At 43.7% G+C, this 14,381-nt stretch overlaps 1 protein-coding gene and 1 pseudogene across 9 annotated transcripts in view; one reads left to right on the top strand and one right to left on the bottom strand.

Annotated features, from left to right (window-relative positions):
* The first annotated feature begins 3,026 nt into the window (after window positions 1–3,026).
* The window catches only part of LOC105480615 (unc-51 like kinase 4), a 682,911-nt gene continuing 671,556 nt past the window's right edge, over window positions 3,027–14,381 (top strand). For 8 of the 9 annotated variants that reach the window (XR_011619999.1, XR_011620000.1, XM_071091486.1 and 5 more), the window contains exons 1-2: window positions 3,027–3,542; window positions 10,797–10,982. Coding sequence is in view for 7 of the 9 variants with exons in the window: in XM_071091486.1 (XP_070947587.1) it covers window positions 10,845–10,982 (138 nt within the window). In the remaining 2 variants the exon portion in view is untranslated. Of the gene's footprint in view, window positions 3,543–3,990; window positions 4,311–10,796; window positions 10,983–14,381 lie in introns of those variants that run through there. The other variant, XM_071091485.1, reaches the window with a different exon arrangement.
* Window positions 9,846–10,164, bottom strand: LOC105480257 (large ribosomal subunit protein eL36 pseudogene; annotated as a pseudogene).

The following is a 14,381-nucleotide window of genomic DNA, read 5'->3' as shown; positions in this document are numbered from 1 at the left end:
GCAGAAAAGAAATTTATTTGTTACTTCATACAAAGAGGCATTAAATAATAGCAATGCTTGTAAAATTAGCAAAAAATAAAATTTCTTTTTATATTTCCTTTTTAGAGAGAGGGTTTTGCTGTGTTACTGAGGCTGGAGTACAGGTTCCAATGTGTCTGGTGGTTGAAATTTGCAAGTGTGGAGCTTTGAAAGCCTTAAGTGATAGTTGACAAAAAGAGTTAAACTCTGTAAAATATTTAAAGAGATTTATTCTGAGCCAAATCTGAGTGACCATGGCTCGAGGCAGTCTCAAGAGGCCCTAAGAACATGTGGCTAATGTCTCACGCCTCCGTGTGAAGAGATCACCAAACAGGCTTTGCGTGAGCAACAAGGCTGTTTATTTCACCTGGGTGCAGGCGGGCTGAGTCTGAAAAGAGAGTCAGCAAAGGGTGGTGGGATTATCATTAGTTCTTATAGGTTTTGGGATAGGCAGTGGAGTTAGGAGCAATATTTGCGGGCAGGGGGTGGATCTCACAAAGTACATTCTCAAGTGTGGGGAGAATTACAAAGAACCTTCTTAAGGGTGGGGGAGATTACAAAGTACATTGATCAGGTAGGGTGGGGCAGAAACAAATCACAATGGTGGAATGTCATCAGTTAAGGCTATTTTCACTTCCTTTGTGGATCTTCAGTTGCTTCAGCCTAGCTGGATGTATACGTGCAGGTCACAGGGGATATGATGGCTTAGCTCGGGCTCAGAGGCCTGACAGCTAATGTGACCAAGCTGCAGCTTGGTTTCACATGTTTTACGGAGAAATAAGATACCAATCAATACATAACATAAGGTAATGGTTGGGTCAGGAAAGCTGGAAAGAGCTTCTACATCAGGGTGGATTTAATAGGTGATTGGTGTTATGCCACGACTATGCCAATTGTTAAGTTCCAACCCCAGCTGAGGTCCAAGGGGAGTGGATGGATGGGTGAATAGCTGAAAGAACACTAGTGGGGGTGGGGGGCGTGTAGGCAAGTGAAATGTAGTTTTATTCAGCAGCTCTCTCATCAGCAGCTTAATCGCACGAGCCCTCCCACACTGTCCAGCTTTATCTCGACTGTCTGCTCTGGCTCTGTGGCTCCTGTTGCCCCCATGCCTGCAGCTGCACTCCCTGGCCTGCAAAGCCAGGTCTGTCAGGGTCAGCAGCTTAACTCTCCCTCTGGGCAAAAGCTGGTTCCTGGCTCAGCTCCCCTCTGCCCACCTTAAGGGCAACCGCTCTCCCTTAGAGGGGTTAGTAGCATTACTCTGGGCACCAGTGCACGAACCAGGTCATGCTGTGCTGAACTCAGCCCTGTGCACAGTGTCAGTAGGGCAGTTATACCTTCAACAGGTAACAGTGGCTCAGATTCAAATATGAACTTACGTAAACAAGTTATATAACAAGTGGAATACGCGCCTGTATCCTAAACTCGCTGAGTCGCTCTGGCCCGGATATCCACCTTGGCGTATTCCTTGACCAAAGCACATCCATATACCTTACAATTGGCAATTGGTTAAAAGAGTTATTATATAAAGACCTGGAACCAACAGAAAGCAGTGTCTGGGTTTAGATAAAAGGTTGCAGAGACCAGGGTTCTTGTTATGCAGATGAAGCCTCTATGTAGCAGGTTTCAGAGAGAATAGATCGTAAATGTTTCTTATCAGACTTAAAACAGGTGTCAGGTTCTTAGTTGATTCTCTCCAGCATCAGGGAAAAGACCTGGAAAGACAAGGGGATTCGTCACAGAATGTCGATTTTCCCCCGAGAAGAAATAGCGCTGCAAAGCCATTTCAAAATACGTCAAAGAAATATATTTGACTGGGCACAATGGTTCACACCTGTAATCCCAGCACTTTGGGAGACCAAGGCGGGTGGATCAACTGAGGTCAGGAGTTCAAGACCAGCTTGGCCAACAGGGTGAAACCCCGTCTCTACTAAAAATCAGTCAGTGTAGTCGCACACGCCTGTAATCCCAGCTACTTGGGAGGCTGAGGCAGGAGAATCACTTGAACCCAGGAGGCGGAGGTTGCAGTGAGCCGAGACTGCGCCACTGCCCTCTAGCCTGTGTGACGGAGTGAGACTCCGTCTCAAAATATATATGAGTATATATGTATATATATTTTATTTAAGAATATATATGTATATGTGTGTGTGCATATATACATATATGGATAAAATACTTCAATGTCTTTCGGGGCTTGCTGCCATGTTGGTATCTTATTGCTGCAAAAAGTCTGTTTCGTCAGTCTTACGGTCTCTGATTAATGTTAATGCTGGTCAGCTGTGCCTGTATTCCAAAGGGAGGAGGGTATAACGAAGCCTGTCCCACCCCATCTTCCCATCATGGCCTGTGTTAGTTCTTCAGGTTAACTTTGGCATGCCTTTGGCCCAGAGGAGGGGTCCACTCAGTTGGTAGGGGGGCTTGGAACTTTTTTTTTTTTTTTTTTGAGACGGAGTCTCGCTCTGTCGCCCAGGCTGGAGTGCAGTGGCCGGATCTCAGCTCACTGCAAGCTCTGCCTCCTGGGTTCACGCCATTCTCCTGCCTCAGCCTCCCGAGTAGCTGGGACTACAGGCGCTGCCACCTCGCCCGGCTAGTTTTTTGTATTTTTTAGTAGAGACGGGGTTTCACCTTGTTAGCCAGGATGGTCTCGATCTCCTGACCTCGTGATCCGTCCGTCTCAGCCTCCCAAAGTGCTGGAATTACAGGCTTGAGCCACCGCGCCCGGCCGGAACTTTTATTTTTAGTTTACACAATCAACTTGGGATCAGAGTGTCTCATCTGTTTCCTCCATCTCCAAAAAGGAAGGTAATTCACAGCCTTCTCTTTTCTAAATGGTGAGGACTCCGGGACCCCTGCTTCTGCGCCGCTGTTGGTTATCCAGACTATGCCACCACGTCCACCTGGGCTCCCAGAAGACGCCAGAAAGAAGAGAATGGAAGGAAACAGTACAGTGGGGACGGGAAGAGAAGAAACGACGACAGCCCAGGACTTCATACTCCAGCCTCAGCACCCACTTAAGATTGAAGAATAGTCCCTCACTGGCTTCAGGCTCTAGCCAATAGGAACTGAGACTCTTAGCCAATCAGCGCTTTGCGTTTTTCCGGGGTTCTGCGTGCAGCCATGGAGATGGAATGAGCAAATCCAAACATAGAGGGGTGGTGGTTACTCCCAGTCTCTAGCCTGTGGGCTCGTCCAAAGGCCGGGCGTGAAGCCCTTTGGGTGGAGGGAGGGGCTCTCGTGGTCACTCACTTCCGGGTCCCCGCCAACAGGAACGGAAACTGTACAGCCAGTCAGCTTCGTGAGCTTCTTCCGGCGTTCTGTGTGCTGCCCTGGAAACCGTATGGACGAATCCAAACCTGGAGGGGCTCCGCCTCCGTAAGGCTGGTCGGCGCTTCCGCGCGTTCCGCTTTGCTTCACTGCTTTCTCCCCTATTCTTGGGAATGTGGACCTGTCCTGAGGCAGAGGCCGAGATGCGCGCAACCGCGGGAGCAGCCAAGTGGACTCGAGTCTTTTCTTGACTTACCTACCAGGTGCGTGGCTGTGGCGGTTTTAGTAGCCACGAGTCTGGGTTCGTATCTGCCTAAGCGGTCGCAGAAGAGAGCGCAGGCCTGCGGGGGCGGGGGGGGGAGGGGGGGCGCCTGTCCGCCCTCTCTCCTTCTGGCCGTAGACCCCGTGCCCCCTTCACTCCCCTGCTTTGCGCTCTTGTTAAACGAAAAACCGCCGGTTTTTATCCGGGCTTTAGTTAAGGGCACACAGGACGCCTTTTCTAGGAGCTGGGTGCAGCGGGGAGAGAGGGCTCGTGTTTTTCGGCTTGGGAGATGGTGCTTTATGGACGCCACCTCTTAACTCCCCAGAGCGGACCGCGTTTTCACCGCCCTGCAGCGCTTCCTAGGCTCCCAGTCGGCCTCGCGAACTGATGCCTACGGACGTGGCGAGGCCGCGAAAGCCGCCGATTCGCCCGCCGCGAGCTGCCTGGGGAGTGGGGTGCGAGTGACTACGTAGCGACCCTGAGTCTGTGATAATTGAGTCTGTGAAGTGCAGCGAGGAGGAACACCTATGGAGTGCTTAGCATGGCGCTCGCCATCCGTTACATCTCAGGCGAAGGTTGATTTGGCCGGCAGTTCGCACACTTGAGCGCATCCCAGTCACCCCAGGGCGTGTAGTAACACAGAAGGCCAGGCCCTACCGCCGGAGTGTATGATTCTGTAAATCTGGGGCAGGGCCGATAACTTTTTCATTTCTATTAAGTCCCAGGTGATGCTCATGCTTCTGGTGCGGGAGTCATGATTGTGCTGAAGGTGGGCACTTGTGCGCTCTTATCACCTGGTCGCTCTCAGCGTTCCTTGAATGTAGGACCTGCCCCCTGACTCTTAAATGCCTCATTTGCACCTCTGCCTTCTGGCTTCTTAGATGCTTAGGTGAACTTGTGAATTAAGAGAGACTTCCCTAGGAGCACTATAGGTTAAGAGACTAAACTGTGGTTTCTCAGAAAGCATACTCGGGTGAGAAAACCATGAAGAAACGTAAGGAAGTGATGACTACGAAAGTCAGGGAGTGGTTACTTGTGGGTATCAGGAGGGTTGGTGATTAAGATAGGCTCACGGAGGGGCTTCTTATGTGGCTGGCAAAGTCCTATTTCCTGATCCTGGATGGTGATTAGAAGGGTGTCCCTCTTTCGTAATTCATTAAACTATATTTTGTGGAGTTTTCTGTATTTGTGTTTTATTTTACAACTAAGAGGTTACAGATTTAAAAATGAATATTAGGAAGTCTGTAATGGGGAACGTCTTTGGACTGAGTTCAAGAATCTTAAAGTCATGGAATTTCAACGATTAATAAGTTATTGAAAAATAACTTAGTGCCAGGAGCGGTGGCTCATACCTGTAATCCTAGCACTTTGGAAGCCAGGGACAGGCGGATCACTTGAGGCCAGGAGTTCTAGACCAGCCTGGGCAACATAGCGAAACCCCATATCTACCAGAAACACAAAAAATTAGCTGGGTGTGGTGGCGCGCCAGAGGCTGAGGTAGCTACTCTGGAGGCTGAGGCACGAGAATCATTTGAACCCTGGAGGTGGAGGTTGCAGTGAGCCTAGATCTTGCTCCTGCACTCCAGCCTGGGCCACGGAGTGAGACCCTGTCCAAAAAAAAAAGATAGAAAATCACCTGATCCAATTCTTATTTTACTCTAAGGAAACTAAGCCCTAGAGAGGAGAAATGTTTGAAAGTAACAAACCACCCTAAGCAGATTTATAGCTAATGTGTTTTGTTAATTTCAGATGGAAATTGTCCAGATATGACTTGATGGTCAGATGTGACTAAAGTAAAGGTTAAGGAAATGAATTTGGCCTAAATCAAATTCAAAATTTCAGGATTGGCTGGGTGGTGGCTTGCACCTGTTATTCCAGAATTTTGGGAGTCTGAGGCAGGAGGATTGCTTGAGCCCAGGGGTTCAAGACTTAGCCTTCCTTAAAACAAACAAACAAACACAAAAAAACCCAAGATTGTACTTCATTTTTTCACCTGTAGCCTCAAACCTTATTTTCAAGAACTCAGTTATACATACCTTATGAAAACTTATTTTATCATCTTATCCTGATATATCCTAATGTAGACAATTTCTGAACACTTAATGTTTCCGATTATATTTTTTCTGTCTTAATAACTTCCCATCTTAGCATACTGTCAGTTTAATCTTATTTTGGTTATAATACATACCATGTAGCTGCTGGTGGCACGCACCTGTAGTCCCAGCTACTTGGGAGGCTGAGGCCTCACAGGCGTGCACCACCATGCCAGGCTTTTTGTATTTGTGTAGAGTCCGGATCTCATCATGTTGCCCAGGCTGGTCTTGAACTCTTGGCCTCAGACAATCCTGCCTCCACCTCCAAAAGTGTTGGGATTACATTGAAAAATAACTTACTGGCAGGCGCGGTGGCTCATACCTATAATCCTAGCACTTTGGAAGGCCGAGACAGGTGGATCACTTTAGGCCAAGAGTTCTAGACCAGCCTGGGCAACATAGCAGGACCCCATATCTACCAAAAACACAAAAAATTAGCTGAGTGTGGTAGGATTTCATTCTTTTTAATGAATGCGTTTTAGAACGAAGAGGAATATAAAAAGGACTTACGGAAACTGTCATGAAAAGAAAGATACTAACCAGTGCCTTTTTGTTTTTAACTAATTAATTTTTATTATTTTTTTTTTGAGATGGTGTCTCTGTCACCCAGGCTGAAGTGCAGTGGCGCAGTTGGCTCATTGCAACCTCCGCCTCCTGGGTTCAAGCCATTCCCTTGCCTCAGCCTCCCGAGTAGCTGGGACTGCAGGTGCACGCCACCATGCCTGGCTAATTTCCTGTATTTTTAGTAGAGATGGGGTTTCACTGTGTTAGCCAGGATGGTCTTGATCTCCTGACCTCAGGTGATTCACCCGCCTCGGCCTCCCAAAGTGCTGTGATTGCAGGTGTGAGCCACTGCGCCTGGCCTAATTTTTCTATTTTTAGTAGAGATGGTGTTTCGTCATGTTGCCCAGGCTAGTCTTGAACTCCTGACTTCAGGTGATCTACCTGCCTTGGCCTCCCAAAGTGCTGGGATTACAGGTGTGAGCCATCGCACCCTGCCCATAAATAAAAGTTTTAATGGAACTCAGCCATATCCATCCATTTGCTTATTGTCTCTGGTTGCTTTTCTAGTTTAAGAGCAAAGGTGAGTAGCTGTGACAGAAACCATAAAGTGTAAAACCTAAAATTTTTCCCCCTAACATTTTATAGAAAAAAATTTTCCTCTCCTAGGATAGAACAATCTTGGATTTTTTTTTGATCTGTAAAATGAGTTTTCTTAATTTTTTTTTTTTTTTTTTTTTTTTTTTTTGAGACAGAGTTTCACTCTTGTTGCCCAGGCTGGAGTGCAATGGTGCAATCTCAGTTCACTGCAACCTCCCTCCACCTTCTGGGTTCAAGCAATTCTCTTGCCTCACCCTCTTGAGTAGCTGGGATTACAGGTGTGTGCAACCATTCCTGGATAATTTTTTTTTTTTTTTATATTTTTAGTAGAGATGGGGTTTCACCATGTTGGCCAGCCGGGTCCCGAACTTGTGACCTCAGGTGATCTGCCTGACTCGACTTCCTAAAGTGCTGGGATTACAGGCTTGAGCCACCACATCCAGCCAATATATTCACCAGTTTTGTTATTAATATTTTGAAGTCTTAAAAAATTTTTAATTGTGGTAAAATACACATAAAATTTACCATCTTAACCCTTTTTAAGGGTACAAGTTTAGTAGAGGTTAAGAACAGTTACATTGTTGTGCACCAGTCTCTAAAACTTCGTTTTTGCAAAAGCAAAATATATTACATTTTGCTTATCCATGTTTCAGTGGACACAAGTTGCTTCCATGTTTTAACTACTGTGAATAATGCAGCTGTGAATATGTGGGGTACAAATATCTCTGAGACCCTGCTTTTAATTCTTTAATATACCCATATTGAGGTATGATCTACCAGTAATTGTATGTATTTGAGGTATACAAAGTTTTTTTTTTTTGAGACAGGGGCTCACTTTGTTGCCCAGGCTGGAGTGCAGTGGTGAGATCTTGGCTCACTGCATCCTCTGCCTCTTCAAGCTATCCTCCTGCCTTAGCCTCCCAAATAACTGGGACTACATGCACAGGCTACCACTGCTGGCTAATTTTTTAAAATTTTAAAATATTGTGTAGAGATGATGTGTCGCCATGTTTCCCAGGTTGGTCTCAAACTCCTGGCCTCAACTGAACCTCCCTCCTTGGCCAAAGTGGTGGAATTACAGGCATGAGCCATTGAGTTCAGCCCAATGTGCTTTTTACATTTTTTTCTTTCTTTTTTTTTTTCTCTGAGACATGGTCTCACTCTGTTGCCTAGGCTGGAGTACCATGATGCAATTGTGGCTCACTGCAGCCTCAATCTCCTGGGCTCAAGCAATTCTTCTGCCTTGACCTCCCAAAGGGGTGAGATTATAGGTGCAAGCCACCGTGCCTGGCCAATGTGCTGTTTTGATATGTAGATATATTGTGAGTTTCTGGAAAGTTTAATATAGTCTAACATATCTTTCCAAAGAGATGCCAGGTTATGAAAGATGGATTTGTTTTTTTTGAGTGGTGCTCTGTCTTCCAGGCTGGAGTGCAGTGGCACCATCTCAGCTCACTGCCACCTCTGCCTCCTGGGTTCAAGCGATTCTCCTACCTCAGCCTCCTGAGTAGCTGGGATTACAAGCGTGTGCCACCATGCCTGGCTAATTTTTATATTTTTAGTAGAGATAGGGTTTTGCCATGTTGGTCAGGCTGGTCTCAAACTCCTGACCTCAGGTGATCAGCTCACCTCAGCCTCCCAAAGTGCTGGGATTACAGGCGTGAGCCACTGTATTCAGACTGAAAGAATGATTTTAATGAGTTACTTAGATTAACTTCTCATATATTGTTTAATACTCTAATTCCACTTTAACTGAAATTCTAAATAAGATGTCTGATAAGCGATTACATCAAGTCCTTATTTACTTATGAAAATTAAAGGGTTATGTTGGCCAAGAAAACGAACTCATTTAACTTCTTATACCTTAGGTGAAGGTTGAAGTCCTTGGTTAAACCAACAACAACAAACATCTTGATTTAGAGCAGGGGTTGGCAAACTTTTTTTTAATGAAGAGACAAATAGTAAATATTTTAGGGCTTGTGCAGGCTGTAGAGTCTCTGTCACAACCACTCAACTCTGTCATAGGCAATATATAGCAGTTTGAAAGCAGCCATAAGCAATATATAAATGAATGGGTGTGGCTATGTTCCAATTAAACTTTATTTACAAAAGTAGGCAGCATGCCCAATTTGGCCTACGAGCCAGTAGTATTAATGGTATTTGGATTGACTCCTTCGGCCTCCAGGGATTACATGGACTTATCATTCCATATTTGTTTATACTGTATTTTCACTTGTTTTCTCTTTTGCTTCTCATAATTGATAAGGTTTAGGTAGGGCATATGCTTCTCTTTTGCTTCTCATAATTTATAAGGTTTAGGTGGGGCATACCAGTCAAGACTGGCAGAGGGTCTTGACTGCAGGTTGTCCAGGTTCTTGGCGTTTTGAACAAAGAATTGAACAAAATGCCCAGCAAAGCAAAGAAAGAATGAAGCAACAAAAGAATGAAAACAGGGATTTATTGAAAAGGAAAGTACACTCCACAGTGTGGGACCTGCCTGAGCAGCACTGGAAGTCCGGGATACGGATACCCAGTCCAAATACTCCCTAGAAGTTTCCCATTGGCCTTTTCATGCTCACCTCCCGTAAATCAGTGGTGGCCTGCAATCGGTCTGATTGGTTGCCATCAGCCAATTTCATTGATTACATTTCATTCATTGATTCCATTCTCTGCAGCCAGTTAGATGCTAAGGTGAAGTTACAAAGTTGCAAACCAAGACTCCGCCCCAATCACTCTGATTGGTTGCGATCAGTTAATTTCCCATCTGCTGCCTAGAAAAGGTAGGGGGTTTGCAAAGGGAATAGCCTGTGGTCCTTTTGTTACTTAGGCGTGGAAAGTTAGGGTTTTCCTTTCAATTTTGTTATAAGAAGTCAGTGTGAAACAGCCTTAGGTTCCCTGCCTCTAGACCCTATTCTGCCTCACATATTATCCCATTGTGCAGATGTTGTTTTCCATTGTACCAGGTTTCCATTGTAACTGAGAAAGTAAGATAGGAGATGTTGGGTAAAATCTAATTCATACCTGGATTTTGTTACTCTTGTTCGAAATAGCTGTTATTTTCACATTTTTTTTTTTTCTGTGAAGGTTTTATTGACAGAGGGTAGGGGGCCTCAGTCCTTCTTGGCGGCCACTTTCCTCTTGGCGGGCAGGACGTTGCTTAGCTCTTATCTATTCATCTTGGTGCGGATGTGTCCCCCACTCTTTTCTTGATGAACTTGAGGGCCATTTGGCCTTGGAGACCTTGAGCAACTCCATGGCACGCCGGCTCGTAGGGAGCAAAGCCATATACCTTTGGGATGATGTCCCACACAAACTTGGTGTGCTTAGTCTGTTGCCCACTTTGGCGGTGGCTGGGCTAGGCTTGCTCCCATTTTTGGTCACCCTGTAGCCCTCATCGAGGCCCACGGCCACAGGGTAGCTCAGAGCCATGGCTGCCGCTCTCCAATGGTGGCCGTGGCGGAAGGGCCGGCCGCATGGAATGTCGGGAAATCTACCCACCCTAGAGGCATGGGCGGCCACTGTGTTTTAAAAAGATCTTGTTGATGGGAACTTGAATATTGGTTTGTGAATTTTTTTTTTTTTTTTTTTTTTTTTTTGCAAAGGGAATAGCCTGTGGTCCTTTTGTTACTTAGGCGTGGTTGGAGTGCAGTCCTGGGTTCAAGTGATTCTCCTGCCTCAGCCTCCCGCGTAGCTGGGATTACAGGCGCGCATCACCACGCCTGGCCAAGTTTTGTGTTTTTAGTAGAGACAAGGTTTCACCATGTTGGCCAGGCTGGTCTCGAACTCCTGACCTCAGGTGATCCCCCTGCCGCGGCCTCCCAAAGTGCTGGGATTACAGGCGTGAGCCAGTGCGCCAGCTGTGAAATTTTATTTATTTGCTCCGTAGCTTCGTTCATCCTGCAAAAACATTAGCACTAGTATTTAACATTTGTAGGTGAATTTTCTGAATTTGTCGAATTGCTAGATTTTTTTACACATAAAATATCCTGGGCTAATTATCCTAGCCTAATTATTATGCAACTAGCTTGCATTTATCAATGTCATTTTTGTTTACTTTTTAGGAGCTAGAGATGCTATTATTCTACTGTATGTGAGAAATCGGCCCAGAGATGGAAAACTTTATTCTGTATGAGGAGATTGGAAGAGGAAGCAAGACTGTTGTCTATAAAGGGCGACGGAAGGGAACAATCAATTTTGTAGCCATTCTTTGTACTGATAAGTGCAAAAGGCCTGAAATAACCAACTGGGTAAGTCAGTGTATTTACATTGGCATGGGGAAATAGAGAGCTATGATGGGTAGAAGGGGATAGCATTTTCACAGTAGTCATTAAATTTGATATATCAAACACCACATTTTCAGTCCGGAATGGGTGACCTTCTATCTATTCAGAGCCACCAGTCCTGAATAATGAGTAATAAACATATCCAAGTAATGACTAACTTAATTTTCTATTTTGTTTCTTTTTTTTGGTGGGGGGTATAAATCAGGGAAACTATACTCTTTTTTTTTTTTTTTTTCCTTCCCTTAGAAACAGGGTCTGTCTGACTCTGTTGCCCAGACTGGAGTGCACTGGGCTTACTGCAGCCTCGATCTCCTGGGCTCAAATGATCCTCCCACCTCAGCCTCCAGAGTATCTGGGACTACAGGCACATACCACCACACCTGGCTAATTTTTTGTATTTTTCATAGAGTCGGGGTTTGGCTATATTGCCCAGGCTGGTCTTGAACTCCTGAGCTCAAGTAATCTGCCTGCCTCAGCCTCCCAAAGTGTTGGGATTTCAGGCAGGAGCCAATGAGCCCAGCCTGGAAACGATATTGTATATTAGGTAATTTACTTTTTGAATTTGGTGTATTTAGGAAACAAGCAGGTTCCCCCCTACCTCTGCAATTTACTGTCAAGGAAGGACACTGGGTGAGAGTGACTTGGGTTGGAAATAGCTGTGTCACTTTATAGCCTAGGCTTCTTGGACCATACCTAACTTAAAAAAAAATATTGTGGGCTGGGCGCGGTGGCCACACTTTGAGAGGCCGAGGCGGGCGGATCACGAGGTCAGTAGTTCAATACCAACCTGACCAACATGGTGAAACCCCGTTTCTACTAAAAATACAAAAATTAGCCGGGCGTAGTAGTGCGCGCCTGTAATTCCAGCTACTCAGGAAGCTGAGGCAGGAGAATTGCTTGAACCCGGGAGGTGGAGGTTGCAGTGAGCCGAGATCACGCCATTGCACTCCAACCTGGGCGACAGAGTTAGACTCCATCTCAAAAAAAAAAAAAAAATCTATATATATTTATATATAATCTATATAAATATATATAATATATAACATGTTTTATTTATATGTTATAATATATAATCTATATTATTTTATTTATATATTATAATATGTTATATATTATATACATGACATATATAAATAAAATAATAATTGGTATTATTTTTACCAATATATTGGTAAAATACAATATAACAAAGTTTGTACCTTAGTGATTTTTAATTGTACAGTTTAGGGATAATAAGTACATTCATATTGCTGTGCAACTATCACCTCCATCTATCCCCATAACTCTTTTCATCTTGTAAAACTGAAGCTCTGTACCCATTAAACTGTAATTCTTCATTTCTCCTTCTCCAGCTTTTGGCAACTATCATTCTACTTTTTGTTTCTGTGGTTTTGACTACTCTATGTAAATGGTATCATACAGCATTTTTCTTTTTTGTGTCTGACTTATTTCACTTAGTGTAATGTCCTCAAGGTTTATCCACGTTGAAGCATGTGTCAGAATTTCCTCCTTTTTAAGGCTGAATCATATTTCATTGTACATATATGAAGTTCATTTTGCTTATCTATTTATGTAACAGTGGACACAAGTTGCTTCCATGTTTTAATTATTGTGAACAATGGTGCTATGAAATGTGGATACAAATATCTTTTTGATATCTTTCTTTCTTTTGTGTGTATACTCAGAAGTGGAATTGCTGGTGCTATGGTAATTCTATTTTTAATTATTTGAAGACTTGCCATACTGTTTTCCTCAGCAGCTCTGCCATCTTTACCTTCCAGCCCATCAGTGTACAAGGGTTCAGTTTCTCTGCATCCTTCTCAGTACTTTTTTTTCTTTTTTTGACAGTAACCATCCTAATGGGTGTGAGGTGGTATCTCATTATTGTTGTGATTTGCATTTCCCTAATGACTAGTGATGCTCAGCAGCATCTTTTCATGTGCTTGTTGACAATTTTATATCTTCTTTGGAGAAATGTCTATTCTTTTTGTCCATTTCCACAAGTCCTTTGCCCATTCTCTAATCTGGTTGTTTATTTTCTTGCTAAGTTTTATGACTTCTCTGTATATTCTAGATATTAATCTGTTATCAGATATATGATATGCAAATATATTTTCTTATTCCATAAGTTGCCTTTTCACTTTGTTGATAGTGCCTTTTGTTGTACTAAAGTTTAAAATTTTTGCAGTCACATTTGTCTTTTTTTTTGTTATCTGTGTCTTTGATGTCTTATCCAAATATCCAAAAATCATCGCCAAGCCCAGTGTCATGAAGCTTTTGTCCTATTTGTTGTTCTGAGAGTTATGTATTTTTACCTCAGTGATATTTGACTCATTTTGAGTTAAGTTTTGTATGTGGTGTTCCGTAAATGTCTCAGTTTGTTTGGCCTGCTAAAACAAAATACCTTGGACTGGATAGCTTTTAAATAACAGAAATTTATTGGTCACAGTTCTTGGGACTGGGAAGTCCAGGATTAAGGTGCCAGCAGTTTTGGTGTCTGGTAAGGGCTTGCTCTCTTTCTCAAAGATGGTGCCTTCTATGTGTTCCCACATGGCAGAAGAGGAAAACAGGCCCCCTTAAGGTTCTATTCTAAGGGCACTAATTTTATTTATGAGGGCAGAGCCCTCATGACCTAATCATCTCCTAAAGGTTCCACCTCCTAATATACCACCACAATGGGCATTAGGTTTCAATGTGAATTTTAGAGGGACACATTCAGGCCACAACAGTAAAGGTCCAACTTCTCTCTTTTATGTGTGGATATCCAGTTTTCCGGGTACCATTTGTTGAAAAGACTGCGCTTTCTCCATTGAATAGTTTTGGAATACTTGTTGAAAGTCATTTGACCATGTGTGTGAGGGTTTATTTCTGGGCTTCTTATTCTATACTGTTGGTCTATATGTCCGTCTTTATGCCAGTACTATACTGTTTTTATTATTGTAGCTTTGTAGTACGTTTTGGAATCAGGAAGTGTGTGTTCTCCAGCTTTGTTTTTTTTTCTTTTAAGATTGTTTTGGCCATTTGACATACCTTGAGATTCTATATTAATTTTTGAATAGATTTTTTCTAGTGCCACAAAAAAAGTTGTTGGGATTTTGATAAGAATTGCATTGAATGCATAGATTGCTTTGGGTAGATTGATTTTGGGTAGTATTTGAATGTCAATTATTAATATCTGAATATTGCCTTCTAATTCATAAACACGTGATATTTTCCCACTTATTTATGTCTTTTTTTTTTTTTTTTTGAGATGGAGTCTCCCTCTATCCCATAGGCTGCAATGCAGCGGCACAGTCTCGGCTTACTGCAAGCTCAGCCTCCCAGATTCACGTCATTCTCCTGCCTCAGCCTCCTGAGAAGCTG

Source organism: Macaca nemestrina, chromosome 2 (assembly GCF_043159975.1).
Source record: "Macaca nemestrina isolate mMacNem1 chromosome 2, mMacNem.hap1, whole genome shotgun sequence".
In the NCBI taxonomy this organism is placed as follows: Eukaryota; Metazoa; Chordata; class Mammalia; order Primates; family Cercopithecidae; genus Macaca; species Macaca nemestrina.
Note: the sequence above shows the minus strand (reverse complement) of the source record. Positions and strands in the feature narration are given on the sequence as shown.